General features: G+C 34.5%; 1 protein-coding gene across 4 annotated transcripts in view; it reads right to left on the bottom strand.

Moving 5' to 3' along the window:
• Nucleotides 1-17,196, bottom strand: part of LOC148854202 (uncharacterized) — a 39,836-nt gene extending 22,640 nt beyond the window's left edge. For 3 of the 4 annotated variants that reach the window (XM_088984470.1, XM_088984469.1, XM_088984466.1), the window contains exons 1-6: nucleotides 16,675-17,189; nucleotides 16,412-16,528; nucleotides 9,525-9,589; nucleotides 9,031-9,136; nucleotides 8,405-8,476; nucleotides 2,857-2,916 (exon numbers count right to left, since the gene is read on the bottom strand). In XM_088984470.1, coding sequence (XP_088840596.1) covers nucleotides 2,857-2,916; nucleotides 8,405-8,476; nucleotides 9,031-9,136; nucleotides 9,525-9,589; nucleotides 16,412-16,528; nucleotides 16,675-16,941 — 687 coding nt within the window. In that variant the 5' untranslated portion in view covers nucleotides 16,942-17,189. Of the gene's footprint in view, nucleotides 1-2,856; nucleotides 2,917-8,404; nucleotides 8,477-9,030; nucleotides 9,137-9,524; nucleotides 9,590-16,411; nucleotides 16,529-16,674 lie in introns of all 4 variants that reach the window. The other variant, XM_088984468.1, reaches the window with a different exon arrangement.
• Between the last annotated feature and the right edge of the window lie 436 nt (nucleotides 17,197-17,632).

Below are 17,632 nucleotides of genomic sequence, written 5' to 3' on the forward strand. Positions count from 1 at the left end.
GAATAAGATTGTGGAACTTTCTTTTGACTAAAATACCATTTAATTTATCTCTATTTAAAATGTAATTTGAACTACTACTTTTCACCTCCTTCAATTCCCTTCTTTAAAACTTACAAAAGGAAGAGTCTAGATGAACAAGAAAAGATACACTAAGAAGATAAAACATTACAAAAGGAAGAGTCCAAATGGCATGTAGGCCTATCAATGATACTCGAAACTTTGCAACCCAATATGAGGTGTTTACGTAATTGGATTCGGATTTTGCAATATGAACAAAAAAATAAAAATAAAATAAAACGAATTTTATAGAAAATTTTGGATACATTATTACTATCATTATCATCATCTAGAACTGCCACGTACAAAGCACGTGCACACTTACTAGTGTTTAAAAATATTAATAACAATAAAGAAATATGATACCAAATGTGATTAAAACCATAGGTAAATGGAAATGTAGAAGTAATAAAAAATAAATAAAATCATAAGTTATATTTATAAATTTAAAATATAAAATAATACAAATTATTTTAGAAAATAAAAACACATATTAGAAAACATATTTTAAATTGTTTGAAATATATTTCAAAATAGATTATAAAATAACAACATATTTATAATATTTCAAATGAAAAAAAATGAAGTTAAAAAATAAGCGAAAGAAGAATTAGGGCTCAAATAGAGACATTGTTTAAATTGAATAAATGTTGTCATTGTCAGAATAGTGAGAGGGGATGATTGTCATTTGGACCTATGAAAAACATTTCTAAATGATTCAGATACGTTTTAGGAGGTAAGAGGTTTCCTTAGAGATGACACCAAACGACCAAAAAACTCTAAAAAGTGAATTTTCAAGAGGTCAAGTGTTGGTTCAATGTTATAAAACGCTCCTAGGTAAAATTTAATACAGAAAAAAAAACATTTTTATAGGAACCAACAACTTCGATTAAAATTAAAATTAATGATAGGTGGACTTCCCTACCGGATATACAAAGTTTGTTTACTTCTTTTGTTAAGCGCCCATAGAAGAGGGGCCAAATACTTTAGAGGTAATCTAGAGCAGTTGTTTGCTGGACAATTTGGGAAGAAAGGAACTTGAGTATTTTTTTCTGAAAAAGAGATAAGTAGAGAAGCTCTAATTGAAGTTATTTCCATGAAAGTGTTGCAGTGGATAAAATCTTTAGAGCTGTTTTAAGGCATATCTACAAATGCACTACTTGGAAATTGGAAAAAAAAGGTGGTTGATTCAGCTCCTGCAGTCCTGCTAAGGATATTTTCAGGCCTCTTTCATCCCCACCAGTGGAAGGTTTCATTTAGTTGAATTTTGATAGAAGTAGCGAGGGTAATCTAGGTCCTTCAGGTATTGGAGGTGTATTCAGAAATGAAGAAAGAAATTTTGGTACATTATTCTTTGGGCCAATAGGTAAATGTGATTCACTCAGAGCAGAGATTATGGCTGTCTAGGAAGGAGTACAAAGGGCAAAGGAGCTAAATATTAGAAGGATAGTTGTTGAGGGTGACTCCAAGCTAGTAATTAATTGGATGCAACAAGAGGAAAATGGTTCTGGAGTTATATTATAGAAAAAAGAAGATTTATATGGCTGACACAAAATATGGAAGTGAGACTTCAATGTGTAAAGCGAAGTGCAAACTCCTTTGTTGATTGCTAAAGGAGGGGTGGGAAAGGGTACCTTGTTTTGGGCTCTATTGCAAGTTGGTTTTTGGTGCCCTGTTCTTTGTTTCTTGTTGTACCCTGTGTTTTAAAAGCGCAAGGTGCAAAAAAGGCGCAGCAGTCAATTTGTGCCTGAGGCCCAAGGCACAAATTTACAAAAAAAAATGCTAAAAAATACAAAAAATTCAAAAAAAGCCAAAAAATTCAAAAAAAAAACTAAAATAAATATTAAGCATAATATTAATAAAAAAATATAAACTTAAGTTTTAAAATAATGTTTTAGAAAACCTATTATCTAAAATTAAAATACATAAACATAAGATGTAAAGCATATTCAAATGAGAATTTAAAAATAAAATCAAACATATAAAACATTTTCAAGCATGTAAAACCTCTAATCTCTTTTTTCACTCAATTGCATTACTTCAAGTAGCTAATGTAATGTAAAACATATTACGTTCCTGATTCTACGAGCCTCCTTTGTGCCATGCCCCTCGAGGCAAGCCCAAACAAGTCCACATTAGGTCTTAAATTCCTACTCTTCACACAAAAAACGATGATTTTAGTTTTAATTACTTTTTAAGATGTTTTATTAGGATGAATGAATGAACAACATTACCAAATTGGAGGTTCAAAAAAAGCAAAAAAGCGTCAAATTTTCAAAAGGTGCACGTCTGGGCTGAGGCGCAAGGCATGTCAGGCGCACACCTAGGCCCACCAAGCATGCGCCTTTTGAAAGGGCTGTGCCTAGGACCTAGGCGAGGTGCATACCCTGAAATGTGCCTCGCCTGTGCACCTAAGCACGCCTTTTAAATCACTGGTTGTACCTTTTTCTTCTTAATCATCTAATGAATTGGTTCAAATATCGAAAATAACATAAAATTAATGATAGGTACACAGGTTCTAGCCTTGAACTTAGGGAACATGAACCCCAACAAGAACAAATACGAAAAGTAACATTCATCTTGTACATCATTTATGACAAATAAATGAGGGGATAAAAACTGGAAACTACATCATTTACATAGAAGTGCCCCTCAAGAATCCATGGAGTGTCAGTATACATGCTTCAAACATAGATATCATATGTCATTCATTTATAAGTCCATGCAACATTGCTTCATCCAATGTGTCTGTGAATATTACAATGAATAAATGCTTAAGATTGCGAGCAAACTACTCACCTTTGATATGTTTGAATTGCATTTTCCTGACATGATTTTTGAAACAATAGCAGCTTCAACCTACCAAAGATATTACATGATATTCTTAGCATGTAGTTGTTACCTAAACAACTTTGATGACCTTCAAAGAACATGTTGAACTGTTACAGACCCAGCAAAAACAAGATCAATTGACTTCATTTTATATAAAGAGTACCAGATTGCCCATGGTTGCCTAAAGTTCCTTCTTCCTTACTTTCCATTTTGTCATTTTTTTTCATATTCTATGGAAAACAACTCGTTTACGCATATCTAAGTAATTTAGATATAAATCTAACAAAAAGAAAAAGAGACCTCAAAAAACTTTATTCTTTGTTTTTTGGCTCTCCTTTGATGGGTAACATATGGAGACAGACTCATGCAAGAAGAGGAGAAATAGAAAAAAAAAAGAGAGGAGAATTTTTTTTCAAGTTGGGGTCCACAACCCCATGGACAGCCTAGGGTTTAGAATTTCACTCCTTCACAAATGGGAAAATTTGTTGGAAGTTCGAAACCCCTATGTAAAAAATATTAAAGTGGCATACAACTTCCACCAAAGGGAATACTAAGAAAATGAAATATCATCTCTTTAAGTTAAATTGTTTTTCTAGAAATTGAACTCGACATAGGCAGAAGAATTCCCATATCAAACATCTGGCTGAAAGTAGTACCCTCGAACAAGGTCTAAATTTCAACACAATATGCCCGATACAGGGCGACCATATCGTATCTATGAAGGCTCGATAAAGGATACGATGGGAAATAGGTGGTATCGTCTTTTTCCACCATATCGTCTTTCTCCCAAAACAAGAATTTTTTCAACCCCAAACGACTCTAAAACTCAAAACCTCATTCCTAGAGTGATATATCTGCAAAACACGCGCACACACACACAAGAAATAAGTGTGAATCACCAAGGTTGAAAATTTCTCAAGTTTTAGAAAATATTGCAAAAATAGAAGTTTTTTCAATTTTTCTCATAACATTTTATGATTTCTTTTTTTTTTTGCCTAAATGCTTGAAAATGTTTAAATCTATGTTGAACTACATTTCTTGTATTAAAAACCACCGATTTTTTAGTGTTATGAGTAGATCTATGGAAATTTTATAAATAAATTTCAGAAAAAAATATAAGATAACAAAAAATAGAAAATGTATTTTTTATCTACTATAAAGACTTAATATGTTTTAGATCTATGGAATTTCTTATACAATATTTTTTGTAATTTTTGGAAGTAAGTAATAAATCTTGATTATTTATAGTTTCTTGTAATTTTCCCATAAAGACAATGTATGTTGTAGATAGTGTTTAGAAAACCATACCGGTCAAACCGGTTGAACCGTGAGCCAAGGTCCTAACTGGTTTGGTCACACCCCAATAACCAGACTTGCTCAAAACCCACTGAAAATCGGCTAGCCAACCGGTTTAACCAGAAACCCGGTGAACCAGTCCCTGTTTCATGAAACCGCTTGGGTCCATACATAAGTGAAATTTTAAAATGTTGTTAACAAGATTTGATCGCAAGACACTCTTATTTTCATAGATTACTTAATTACCACTAATCCACCTCTTTACTTATACTATATAATGACTATTTATTGTACATATTACATTATTATGCATGTATTTTAAAGAAAATGTAAGTTAAAAGGCTTGAACCCTAGTCAATTTGTTTTAAAAATTAGGTAGCTTACCATCCATCCACCATATTCAAGCACATTAAAAATTGTAAAATACATTATATATACTATTTATATGACCCGTAGTATATATATACATTATATATAGTATTTATATATATATTTTTTTTTATGTATATGCCATGTCATCACAGTTCGACCCCAGTTGAACCTTTGACCCGTGAACTTCTCCCTTCTCTGGTTCTATGCCCGATCTAGTTCTCTGAACATTGGTTGTAGATCTATGAATGATCTTTCACATCCATAGAGCAATTGAAATTTCCTTTTCAATAATTTTTTTTTCATTTTTTATATTTTAAAATTAAAAATAATGAATTATATTTTTATGATCTAATCATAAGGGTTGATGATATTATAGATCTATGAATGATCTATCGTATCCACAGAGTAATTAAATTTCTTCATTACTAATTATTTTGTGAATATATTGTACAATGTTTGTTTATTTTTAATTTTTATATTTTTGGAATTAAAAAAAAAAGATAGTAATTATTTAACTAAGAAATAATTATTATTTCTATTTTCACTTAGAAGTTGCACCAATGCATGCTTTATGGTTAGATAGGTCTGTTGGACATGGACTTTTCCCATCCCTTAAAACTAAAGAATTATAATTTATAAATTATAGTTAAGCACAGAATGTTTTAATGGAAAATATAATTAACTAAGATGTATTTCTTCATAAAGCCCATTAAAATATATTAATTTAATGCATGTATACCTCATTGAGGCCTTATATTTAATGTTATTGGTGTACTTTTATGATTTATTGAAGTATTTATAATGTTTCCATGTGCATCTTAATTTTTCTCCGATACACGTGTATCGAAGGCATATCCCAATGTCTCTTAAAATTTCCTTTCTAAGACACTTGGTGTTTCCAATACTTTGAACCTTGCCCTCAAAGGTCACCTTTCTATTGTGGACTGCTACACTATATCTGTCTCATCTCATCTACCTCAGATTCTAGATCTTCAATTCTTCATTGAAACCAGCCCAAGATCCATGGGTGTAATAATTGTAGAACAATTCAACGAGGAGATCCGTCTTAGATATGATGGCAACTCAGAAACCTGGTGCCCTTGGGGTTAAGTGGCATCATAACTAGTAGGAAAGGCAACATGATTTGGGCTTATAGCAGCCCAATAGGTGATGGTGGTTCTAGGTCATGACTGTCTTGATTGGCCTAAGGAATCTAGAAACTAGAAAGCCTACCTCAAATTTGAATGAAGGGAATTCCATGTAACAAGATGGAATGAGACTAGACCTCTCCTTTGGGCATGTGCACATGTAACAAGATGGGTTCCTGTACAATTATATACAAGAGCTAATAGTCTTGCTAAATGGGAGGTCATTCAAGGAGATTTAAGAAGCATCATTGCTAGAGGAACTTGCGCATACTATATTACTATATGCTTGCACAGATTGCAATGGACTTTTATTTTTTCTGTTCTGGTGTCCATTTTGCACATCATCTTTTTTGTTAATCCACTTCCTCAAATTTTGTTTGTCTTTGATGAAAGTGTGCCAGCTTAGTCTAAATAAATAAAGCCTTGTCCCAACTATACGGGGTTGGTTCTTGGTTGCATGAATCTTATTCCACCATTCCACTCTAACAAGGGCTATATCTTGTATAAAATTGTGAGTACACTCACTCCTCAGTATTTAAGCCCCTTTGTTGTAATATTTCCAAATATGAAGCATGATATGATATGGAGAAATTATGGAACTTCTTTGACTAACTATCATGGATCATCTAAATGGAATATGTCAAAAGTATGAATGAGTTTGTGCTACTTTTCTTCTTGACTAAAATAACATATTTTTGAATTTGGTCCCTCTCTAATTGTGAGGACTGAAAATGTAATTTTTTTCATTTCATTCAATCCCCTCTCTTTAAGTTTTATATTTAAGGTATTAAATCCCATTCTCTATCATTAAATCCTATATTTAAGGTGTTTTTCTTACCAATAAATTCTACTAATTTGATCTCTACCAATACTCTTAACAATAATAAAGCCCATATCTCTTAAAACCAACACAAAAACAAAACCATTATTCCGCCCAAGTGGACAGTATGCAACTCAACCATCCAGGTCAAATGGGTCAAGCTTGATAGTTAAATAATAATTTTTAAAACAGAAATATAAACAATAATTACAAAAAATATAGAAAAAAATTGAACTCATTTCCAATATTTTATATTAATCACATTAAAGAAAAATAAGTGTGGTAAACAATAATTATTTTTACTCATGATGGAATGAATTGTAAATTTTAGAATTATCAAAAAAATGAACTGTAAAATTTAAAATCAACTCAAAAATGAGGAAGGGGACTCAAAAGTAGTAATTTCATGGGCAACAAATAGCAGCCACACCCCATGGACGTTTAAACATGTGATTAGGGAAGTGGAGAAGATTGCAAAGGAGGTTGAGGCTGAATTTAAATGGATCTGAAGAAGTGCAAATGGACTAGCTGATGGATTATCAAAACAGGGGGCACTGAGACAGCAATTATTTTGGGCTACACTGTAAAGAGGGGTGAATAGAGTGGTTAAAGGGGATCAACAGTCCAATCATCAAGTTGTATAAACTGCTTACAATCTGAATCTTAATAAAATACATATTTGCTGATCAAAAAAAATCAACTCAAAAATAAAATTATTTTCCTAGTTGATGGTGGGCCAATAGTTCAACCGTTTGGATGAAAGGTGTCAACCCTTCAAAATTAAATGATCAAAATTATTAAAAAAAAATTAAAACACAAAATATAAAAAAAAAATACAGAAATTTTGTAGAAAATATTTAAGTGTGTCTTATTACTATATATTCATCACATAAAATGAAAATAAGTGTGATGAATAACAATTATTTCTTATACACAAATATAAAAAAAAAATGTGGAATTTTTGGATACATATTATTACGATTATTCTTTTAGAGAATGGTAAAGTATTTCATTAAAGTAAAAACATAAAAACATATACATAATTTTTATATCATCATCATCTAAAATTGCCCCATGCAAAGCATGGGCACATTTGCTAGTTATAAAAAAATATAAAAAAAAAATTATAAACCATAGGAATTCTAGTGAACTTTGACACCTCAAAATCCATGGGACATCCTCCACAACCTTCATCCATCCAGTCACCACCAGCAGAATTCCCCTCTACTTTCAATCTTTGAAGGCCCAAAGAGCACCTATCTCAAGATATAGAGAAAGGCTCACCACCAGCAGAATTCCCCTCTACTTTCAATCTTTGAAGGCCCAAAGAGCGCCTATCTCAAGATATAGAGAAAGGCTAATAGTTCTGCCCATTAATGGATCCCTGTATCCCATTGAATCTGGATATACTAAAACATTCTTTCTCTGCAATCTCCGACTGTGAAAGAACACTTTTCTAGTGAAAGAACAACCAAGTGAGAACTGGTTGGCTCCACTCTCACTTACATAGGAAACACAGCATGTGAAAAATGAGGAAAATAGAGAAATGATGTTTAGGTTTAGCCTTTCTAATTGATACTCAAGAACCCTCAACTGAGAGAGTTGGGAGGTAGTTTCTCAAATGAGCTAAAAGGACTAGAAGCCAAGCTACTAGCCAATCATTATGTAAGCTAGTGAATGATCTCGGTTGGGGAAACAGGTTGTAGAAGTAATATTATTTCATGATTTATGGATAAACAAATGCAGGAAAGCCACATTAAGTCAAGGTTCTAAAGTACTTTGTTAAACATAACAACATAACTAAGAGTGTAGTCAGGACAAGGACAAATAGAAATAGAATTATTGATTAAAAAAAAAGTTAAGGACAAATAGAACTCACACTTTCATAATGACAATGGACAGAAGACGGAAAGAAATTTATAATGCTGCATAACAAATCAACTGCTCCTTCCTGTAAAAATAAACCAAAGTGAATGAAAGATGAACTGAAAGAGCTTAAAATGATGGAAATATTATGTATTAGGCTATTATGAAGGCAAATGGATAAACAAAAAAATACGTAAAAAATGTTGACACTGTCCCTGTATAATGTCTAAGGTAAAAATAAATAAATAAACCTTCTAACTAAGATATCAAAAGAAAGGCATAAGATTTCCCCGACCTCAAAGGCCTTGAGTATAAGAAACATACACTAAGAAAGAGGGAGAGTAGGGGATAAGAGAGAAAACATGCAGACAAACCAATAAACCACATTTTAAAGTTGTTATGAATATTTAATTTGAACTTGCAAAAATATCTTCTTTCTACTGCATTCAAAAGTCTGGAGACACTTTAGCAAATTCCTGGAAAAGGGGTACCACCATCTATTTGGCTTGAAAACCCCACCCCCAATGAGGTGGGTATCTCCCATTTCTACAAAATCCTGGTGTGTCATATGTGTTATTAATTAAAGTCTTTCCTATGTGACTGATGAGAAGAAGAGAATATATTCAACTAGATACTAACCCATACAGCACCTGAGCTATCATCAGTCAGCAACTTCAAAACTGGTTGAATAAGTTTCCCAGCATGAGATGTCACATCTTTCTTTATATTTGAAAATCCACTTAGCCTAATGTCAATAGTAAACCAAATGAAAAAAAAAAAAAAAAAAAGTTAAGATCTTATGACGTTTACAAACAACAATTCTCCAAGTAATGCAGTCAAACAGGAAAAAGAAGATGAATTTTGAAATTCCCACTGAGGGCAAGTACACTTTTAACTGTTAGTAACTTGATAATAGATAAATGAGTCATTTTACATTCTAAGGTGAATCCCCTGACCCAAATTCACAAATGACCAGGCATTCTCATGCATGTGAAGCATTGCCTGGCATGTAGGCAGATGCAAAGGCCAGACATTTATAATTGTCACTACAGGTTTGTTACCAACTGCAAAACTAGATGTATGAGAGAGATCCACCGAGAAATTATGCTTCCACTCAAGGAACAAAGTCAAACCTTGTGAAAAGATCTGCCAAGGACGCACAAGAAGCAACCTTCACAAAATGAGAATCTGATGGAGGCTGCTTAAGACACAAGTATTCAAGTTTTAATCAAACAGATCATGATTAAGAAAATAAGCACTTAGAACAAATTTTATACATAAAAGATGAAAATTTTGCAAGAGACAGAAGGGAGGTTTTGTTTGGGGGGGGGGGGGGGGGTATTCGAAGGGAGATTAAACGCATACAAGTAAATATTGCAGAAATTCTTGAAATGAGAAAAATTCCTAGACAAGCAAATAGTGATTGAAGAAACTAAATATGGAATTTGAGGGGTCTTAATATCTCAGATAGTACATACTGAAACAATCGAGGTTCTTTGCCTAGCTAAAATCTTAGAATAGCATTCAGTAAATCATCTAAAGAAATGGCAAGTAGGTTCTTCATATGTAACAAGGAAAATACACTTATAGAATACATTTACTCGTTACTTTTCAAGTGGTATTTAACCCTTCAAATCTCTGTTCTCCTTATTCAGAGAGGGTTGATTCAACTCAAACAACACTAATTAAATCTTTGAAAGGTGGACAAAAAGGAGGGTAGGGCCAAGATGTGTTGGAGTGTAATTCCATTTACAGTTGGTCAAGGGATAGACAGAAGTCATTCAGTTTTTCAAGATTCTTTCAAATCCCAAGGCTATTGTGCAAATCAATAACAAAAGGGCTAGTTCAACTCAAACAATATTGAAGAACTCTTTAATAGCTGACCTAGAAAGGAAGATAGTGACTTGGCCAAGATGTGTTGGAGCGTAATTCCATTAACAGTTAGCCAGAGGATAGAAAGAAAGAAATCACTTAGTATTTCAAGATTCTTTCCCATTCCGATGGTTATGTATGCACATCAGCTCAATGGTTTTAGACTGGATCTTGATCATCAAAGCTTTTGAGAACCCAGATAGACTATCTCTTAGGAGATGGTCCTTGCAGTAAGTACAAAGGATATATAGGAGAAAGGGGATAAAAAGGCAGAAATAAAATTCAGATAGTCAGATCCTTGATAGAAGTAGTAGTAATTTGAACACAGTGGAGAAAGGGGCCGAGGAGAAGAAGATGGAACCCTCTCTGCTCATCAAAAAGATGTAATGACAAGAGGGGAGGTGATGCAGGGGATAGAGAATGTTTTTTTATAAGTGGTGATAGAGAATGAATTGGCAGAAGAAAAATCAGAAGGGGGGAGGAAGAAGAGAACGTGGTTATGGATCAAGTGAGAAAGAAACTGAAGTCCAAGTAAGCAAGATGTTAGGGTTATCTATATTAGGAGGGGAAGAATTTGCGAGAAAAATGTTCCAGGATTTGGAAAAGAAGCATCCCTTGAACGAATAAAGCTTTAAAGGGAGACCTGAATGGTGAAAATTATTAGGATTGTTGTTGATTTGGGGATCTTAAGGGGGCCTACTGGGTGAAGTATTTTGGGTTTTCTTAGTGAGTCTTGTTTGTGTTTGTAAAAGTGGGGAAGGAAAATTTTATATTAAAAGGGAGCTGGAGGGTCTTGGGTTTTGAAATTTTGTGGGTGATGTCTTGTCACCTTATTGTACTTTCTTCTTCTTTAATGAAATTTTTCTTTTTTTCTTATCATAAAAATGAGAATTTTATTCAATTAAGAGAATTAAATACACAATTACAGCAGTAAGTAAGCAAACATTGCACCAGAAATTGTTACACTAAGCCCAAAAAAGCTGTTGCCTTTGAACTCCCTGTATAGATAGAGAATCAGCCATTCCATTTGCAGTTCTCCTGATCCATGTGAACAAGGCATTAAGTTCCCTCTTGCTATGCTTACCATCTCCCTTAACGGATGTCTATAGATCCAGGGAACATTACCACCTGAATTGGTCCAAGACATCACTATTTTTGAGTCCCCTTCTATCTCCAAGTTCTTACGATCTGCTTGCTTGGCAGCTTTTAACCAATGTAGCAGAGCCAGTAGTTCATCTTTTAAAGAACCACCTTCCCCTAAAGGTCTGAGTACATAGGCAAAGGAATCTCTGATCACACCAAGGTTCAAAATTTCAACGTCAGACGATATGTATCGTATCAGGTGCTTCCCTATACACCTTATAGGGGGTGTTTCGGGGTTTAACCCAGTTCAGGGGTAGATAGGCCTTAAACCGACCCCTCTGAACCAGGTTTAAAAAAAATAAGGGAGTGAGCCCCAATACAGTACAATACACACCTATCAACGTATTGGGCTGTATCAATATTTTGAACCATGGATCACACCACTAATGCCTGCCATAACTGGGTTTCCTATAGAGTTCCCTTCAAAGTTCAGCTTTGTTGGGACCTGGGGGCTTCCACTCCATCACCTTTCTTTCTTCTCAGCAGTGTGTGCCACTTCATTCCATGCTCTTACTATATCAGTAATTGAGAAATTTTGAAAGAGCTGGAGTGATTTTACCCAGGGTGCAACTTTTATTTTTCTTTTTTATTTATCACCAAAAAAATAGCCTTCAACTTAGTTTATAGGGCCCCACTTTCATGTTGGTGACTTGGTTCTAATGGAGCACAGTAGAGTTATCCATGGGAATAATGAATGAATTGAAGATGGATACTTGTGATACTCTAAAGAGAAGATGTAAGCTCTAGAAATCTCTCTGTACCCTTGCTCCAGCCTCCATGTGTCTAGCTAAAAAAGACAACAGGCAAATAATTCCGTCCATTCATTTTTCATTTGCCTCCTCGATCTTGAAGCATTCTATTGCTCAATATGGCATTTGATGAAACAGGGAACCACTTCTGAGAAAACTATTGACTTGCCTTGTAGTTGCCACACTGCCATTTTCAGCAAAAAGGGCAGGCTCATGTGAAGATGAGTCATCTAAACTATATTATGAAATATTTGGGAGAGAATTTCTACAATTTTCTTCAACAGAAACATCTAAAGGAAGTCATTGACTTGATCACAATCAAAGCTATTTGCAAGCTAAAGATTGTGGAAATTTTCAGAAAGTGCTCAATAATCCAATTGTAAGAGATCGATGTCCATATGATTGATATGGAAACCCAGTCCCCCGTCTTTTAAAGGTGTCTCACCTTAAGGAGGGGTTGAAGGTTATAACTGATGAGGCACTCTTCTACAGTTCCGCATAGCCTTTGGAGTAGTGAAGTCTATATAAATCTAGGGACTGTCTTTACTTGAAGAGCTCAGGTTGTCAGTACTCAAAATCTTTTGATATTTAGAGTATAGCAGTGGAGGGTCGTTTCTTGATAGCAAGTGATGGATGGTCAGCTAGTAAAGGATGCAAACAGATCGGATCAGATTCGAATCAGGGTATATGTAAATCCAATCCGACACCGTTCATGGCAGATCCAATCGGATCTGATAGGCCTCAATCTGAATTCGAATCCTATCGGTAAGTCGGATCTTTGGATCTAATCCGATCCGACTTGTTTTCTTTCTTTCTTTCTTTCTTTTTTTTTTAAAGGTAAAGTAAATTTATTCAGACAGAAAAGGAGAAAATACAACAAAACCCAGGCCCAAAAGACTGCCTGAGCACAAATCAGATTACAGACTCATCCAAGACTGAGAACAACAAATTATTAAATTATTAAAAAAATAATAATATATACCAATTTAAATAAAGAAAAAACAAAAATACAAGTATTTTTTTATTATTTTCATCATACATATACATGTTTTTTATAAAAAATGAATAATATAACAAATTTATAAAAATGCAATATAAATAATATATTTATATAAATAAATATATAACATATATCAGATCGGATCTTCTCGAATCGGATAGGGGTGATCCGAATCCGATCCAATTTCTGACCAGATCCTATTATCCAATCTGATCCGAATATCCGAACAAGGATGATCCGAATTTGACCAAATAGGATCAGATCTCAGATCGGATCATGATCCAATCACCCCTAGCTACTGTGAGGTCCTGCACACCCTATTAGAGATGAAAATTTACTTTTATTTTGACAAGTAAAATTAAGGATAACATCTCCTTCCAAAGGACACCCAAGACAGCCAACTACAATCTGGTGACCCACCAAGAGTGAAGTATCCAAAAAAAAGCAATGTGATCAGGTCATAAACTTTCCAAAGCAATCTTCCAGTACTTTTCACTCCCTTTTCTATGAATAATTTATACTTTGTTACTCATCTCCAATTTGCAAATGATACCATTATCTTTGTGAAGGGAGAGACATCAGAAAAGTCGGGAAATTGAAAAATCTAATCAAGAAGTTTGAAAAGGTGTCAAATCTGAAAATCAATTTGGACAAGAGTTGCATAGCAGGGATTAATATGGAGGGGATTGTCCTACATAGGATAGCATAATGCTTAGAATGCCATATCACCCCTTGGCCTTTGACCTACCTAGGGCTTCCTCTAGGTGCAAACCCGAAGGAAAGCAGTTTTTGCAACCCAGTTATAGAAAGATGTAAAAAGAGATTGGCAGCTTGGAAGAGAAGTTATATTTCTTTGGGAGGTAGGATCACTCTGATAAAATCAACTTTGGCTAACCTACCCATCTATTTCCTCTTTGTTTTTAGGATTCGACCAAGAGAAGAAAATAAATTAGAAAAAATTATGAGGGATTTCCTTTGGGAGCCGGGAGAGACTAGAAAGGACCACTTAATAAACTATGAGATTGTGTGTAAAAGAAAGGAAGAAGGTGGTTTAAGTCTAGGGAATGTAAGGAAGAAGAATACAGCTCTATTAGGGAAATGGTTATGGCGGTGGCCTCCTGAGAGAGAAAATTTCTGGGTTGAGGTAGTGGCAAGCATACATGGTAGATTGGAGAATGGCTGGGACGCTAGTGCATCACGTTGAGCTACCTTGGAAACACCTTGGAAAGCAATCCATAGCCTCCTCCCTCAATTTCCGAGGTACATCAAGTATGATATTGGCTCAGGGAATTTAATTCGGTTCTAAGAAGACACTTGGTTTGGTGACCGGCCTTTAAAGGAGATGTTTCCTTCTTTGTATTCTATTTCTTTTTATAAAAATAAGGTCATTTCAAATTTTCTTGTTCTTCCTTCTTTGCCTTTGAGTCTTAATTGGGATCTTGGATTTCAAAGGGGTTTGAGGGATGAGGAAGCAACTTGTCTGTTAGAGCTTCTCCTTCTTATTAATAGTGTCTGCTTAGAGCTTCCTTGTCCAAATATAAGAGTTTGATTCCCAAGCTCTAAAGGCTCCTTTTCTCGTGCTTCCTTTTTTAAAGCTCTTTGTTAGTCCCCTTCCTCTCTATCCTTTCCTTGAAAGAAGTGTGGTTTCAACTAATTACCCCTAAAATTTAGGCCTTCTATTGGGAAGTGGCTCTTGGGAAAATTAACACTCTGGATTATTTGCAAAAAAAAATAGGCATTTTCTGTGTATTCCCCGAATTGGTGCACTCTACGCAAATCTGATAGTGAATGTTGTTACCATTTACTAATTTCCTATTCATTTGCTACAGATATATGAGACTGGTTTTTCTCTTTGTTGGGTGCAGGTGGAATATGCCAACGGAGATAAAAATGTTGTTTGACCCATCTACCTTTGCTTTACCAAAGAAGAGGGGAAGAATAATGTGGAGGTACACTAGAGCAGCAATGGTGTGGACCTTGTGGGAAGAGAGAAATGTCAAAATTTTCCAGAGAAAGAAAGGAGCAAACAACAAATTATGGAGTGTGTAATGACTATGGTTATACACAGGCTACAAACGTTTGGAACTATTCAAAAATTTCAAATTTGATGATATTTAGAGGAATTGGCCTTTAGTGACTTCTAGCTTAGTGCAGAAGGTTAAGGCAAAGTTGGCTTGGACATCTCCCATTGAAGGATTTTTGAAACTGAACTTCGATGGGAGTAGTCAAGGCAACCCAGGCCCAGCCAGAATAGAAGGGGTCATCAAACACAATGAAGGAAATTTAAGAGCACTCTTCTCAAGACCGAAGGGGAATGGAGACTCCTTAAAGGCAAAATACGCAGCCCTACAAGGCGTACAGATTGAAAGAGAGTTAGGATTGGAAAATTTGGTGATAGAAGGGGAATCCAAGGTGGTGGTGGGTTGGCTATAAAACCCAGATTAAGTGATTTGGGCTTACAGAATTGAAATGAAGAAATTCAAATGGATAACTCAGCAGATGGATGTAAATATACAATGGGTGGGGAGGGAGGCAAATGCTTTTGCTGATCCCCTAGCTAAAAAAGGAGAAACCAGGGATCAGTTGTACTAGGCCCACTTGTAATTTTACGATGTTTCTGTATTAATGAGTGAGGCTGCATCACGCACCTCATATTGGGATGCTTGTAACAGACTCTTTATCATTTATTTCTAATGAAATCAATTGAATTTTTATCTATCAAAAAAAAAATTATAATTTATTAGTAATAAAGGATAAGGAAGTCGAGTTTAGGATTTTCATACTTTGTAGGAATTATTATGTATCTTTTGCAACAGGTTGTGCCTACATTTCTTTCATAAAAAGTCCAGCATTGACATTACTATGTAAACCAAAAAATTATTAACTTTCTTACTAATTGAAATCTCCAGATAATTAGATACCAAAAAATCCACTTAAAAAACATTTTAGTTTGATTCACATAACAACATGGTTTTGTCACACACAAATAAGACCATCTTCACTGCTAAATATAAGTGGTCTATTACAGATTGAAGGGTCTATAAGAGATATGTGCAGGCCAAAAAGGGCATCCGGTTGAAGTGGTAAGAAACCATTAAGGGCCCATATTTTAACAATGGATATTGCACTAAACAGACAGGAATGGTGAAACTCGAACCCATTTAACTGGGACAATGCTTAGTTGAGTTGAGTTGCACACAACAATAACCTGAATATATTTGCAACAGAAATAAAGATAAAAGTTAATTTACAAAACCTGAATTTGTGCAAGAAGTTTCTGGAACCAAACAGAATACGATGCCAGAAAACGATCAGAGCTGCACTCCTGACAAGTCAGGCCTAGCAAACAGATTCCTGCCCAACATTTATCTGGCTAGAGCACGAAAAATATATAGCTAAATAAACATATATTCAAGTGATTACTTAACCGATAACAGAAACACGGGCCTTTGGTGCGATACTACAAATATCAAAGTAAAAATAAACGTATGGGTAGTCTAAGATGTCTTTAGTGGTTACCATTTTACTTGAAACGAGCAGCAGAAGGCGCTCGATCCATGCATCAATGGAAGATTTCCAGTTCTCCATATGCTTTGGATCAACTGCTTCTCTGGAAGATTCAGATAGAAGCCCATGGTTTTTGACTGCTGAAACCACTATAGATAGCTCTGAAGGTTTAGAAAATGGGTGTTTCTCGTCGGGAACACGATCTCTTATAAGTGAACGAAGCAACCGAGGCTTCAACCTGATGTCGTACAAGTTCTGAAAATGCTCGTAGACCGCCATTCAGAACTTGAAGACTCCCAATTTACATACAAAACAGGAAAAATGACGAGAAAGTATCGGTTTTTCTGTTCGTTAAAAACCCTGAAAGTAGTACTGTGGTAGTCGTAGTAGGGTTTTAAAAACTGCTATTTGCAAGTCGACGGTTTAAAAGCGGGAAAAAAGAAATGTCAGAAAAGGTTTGAGCTCATATTGCGCTTGTATGTTGTATCATCCGTTATTCAGAATTTGGTGGGAACCCTAATCCACCCGTCGCTCAATTTGATCACCGCTCATATTTAATTAAGACCAGTGGTATCATTATAATTCACCGATGTGGAAATAAATTGCTATTTCTTTTTTTTTTATGAGTTACATGCAATGCACAAAAAAATTATTTTATATGCTAATATTTTTAATTAAGTAATATTTATTTAAGTTGCGCTTTAACGAGAGTATCCAATTCTTATTCTTTATATAAATTGATATTGTTTTTTACATCTTAATGCTAATTTTTTCGATTTATAAAAAAGTGCAAATACCTCCTTATTGGCCTTTTTGTAACAAAGACATTGAAATACAAAATTACCCTTATTGTTGTGAATGCATTATCATACACAATCTAAAGTTTCAACTCTACCCTTTATTAATTTATTTTGCTAGCAATTTTTAAAGAATAATTCTCATTATTCTTCTTGGACAAAATAAGGCAAAG

This window comes from Nelumbo lutea, chromosome 4 (assembly GCF_056320005.1).
Source record: "Nelumbo lutea isolate HS-2025 chromosome 4, American lotus-T2T, whole genome shotgun sequence".
In the NCBI taxonomy this organism is placed as follows: domain Eukaryota; kingdom Viridiplantae; phylum Streptophyta; class Magnoliopsida; order Proteales; family Nelumbonaceae; genus Nelumbo; species Nelumbo lutea.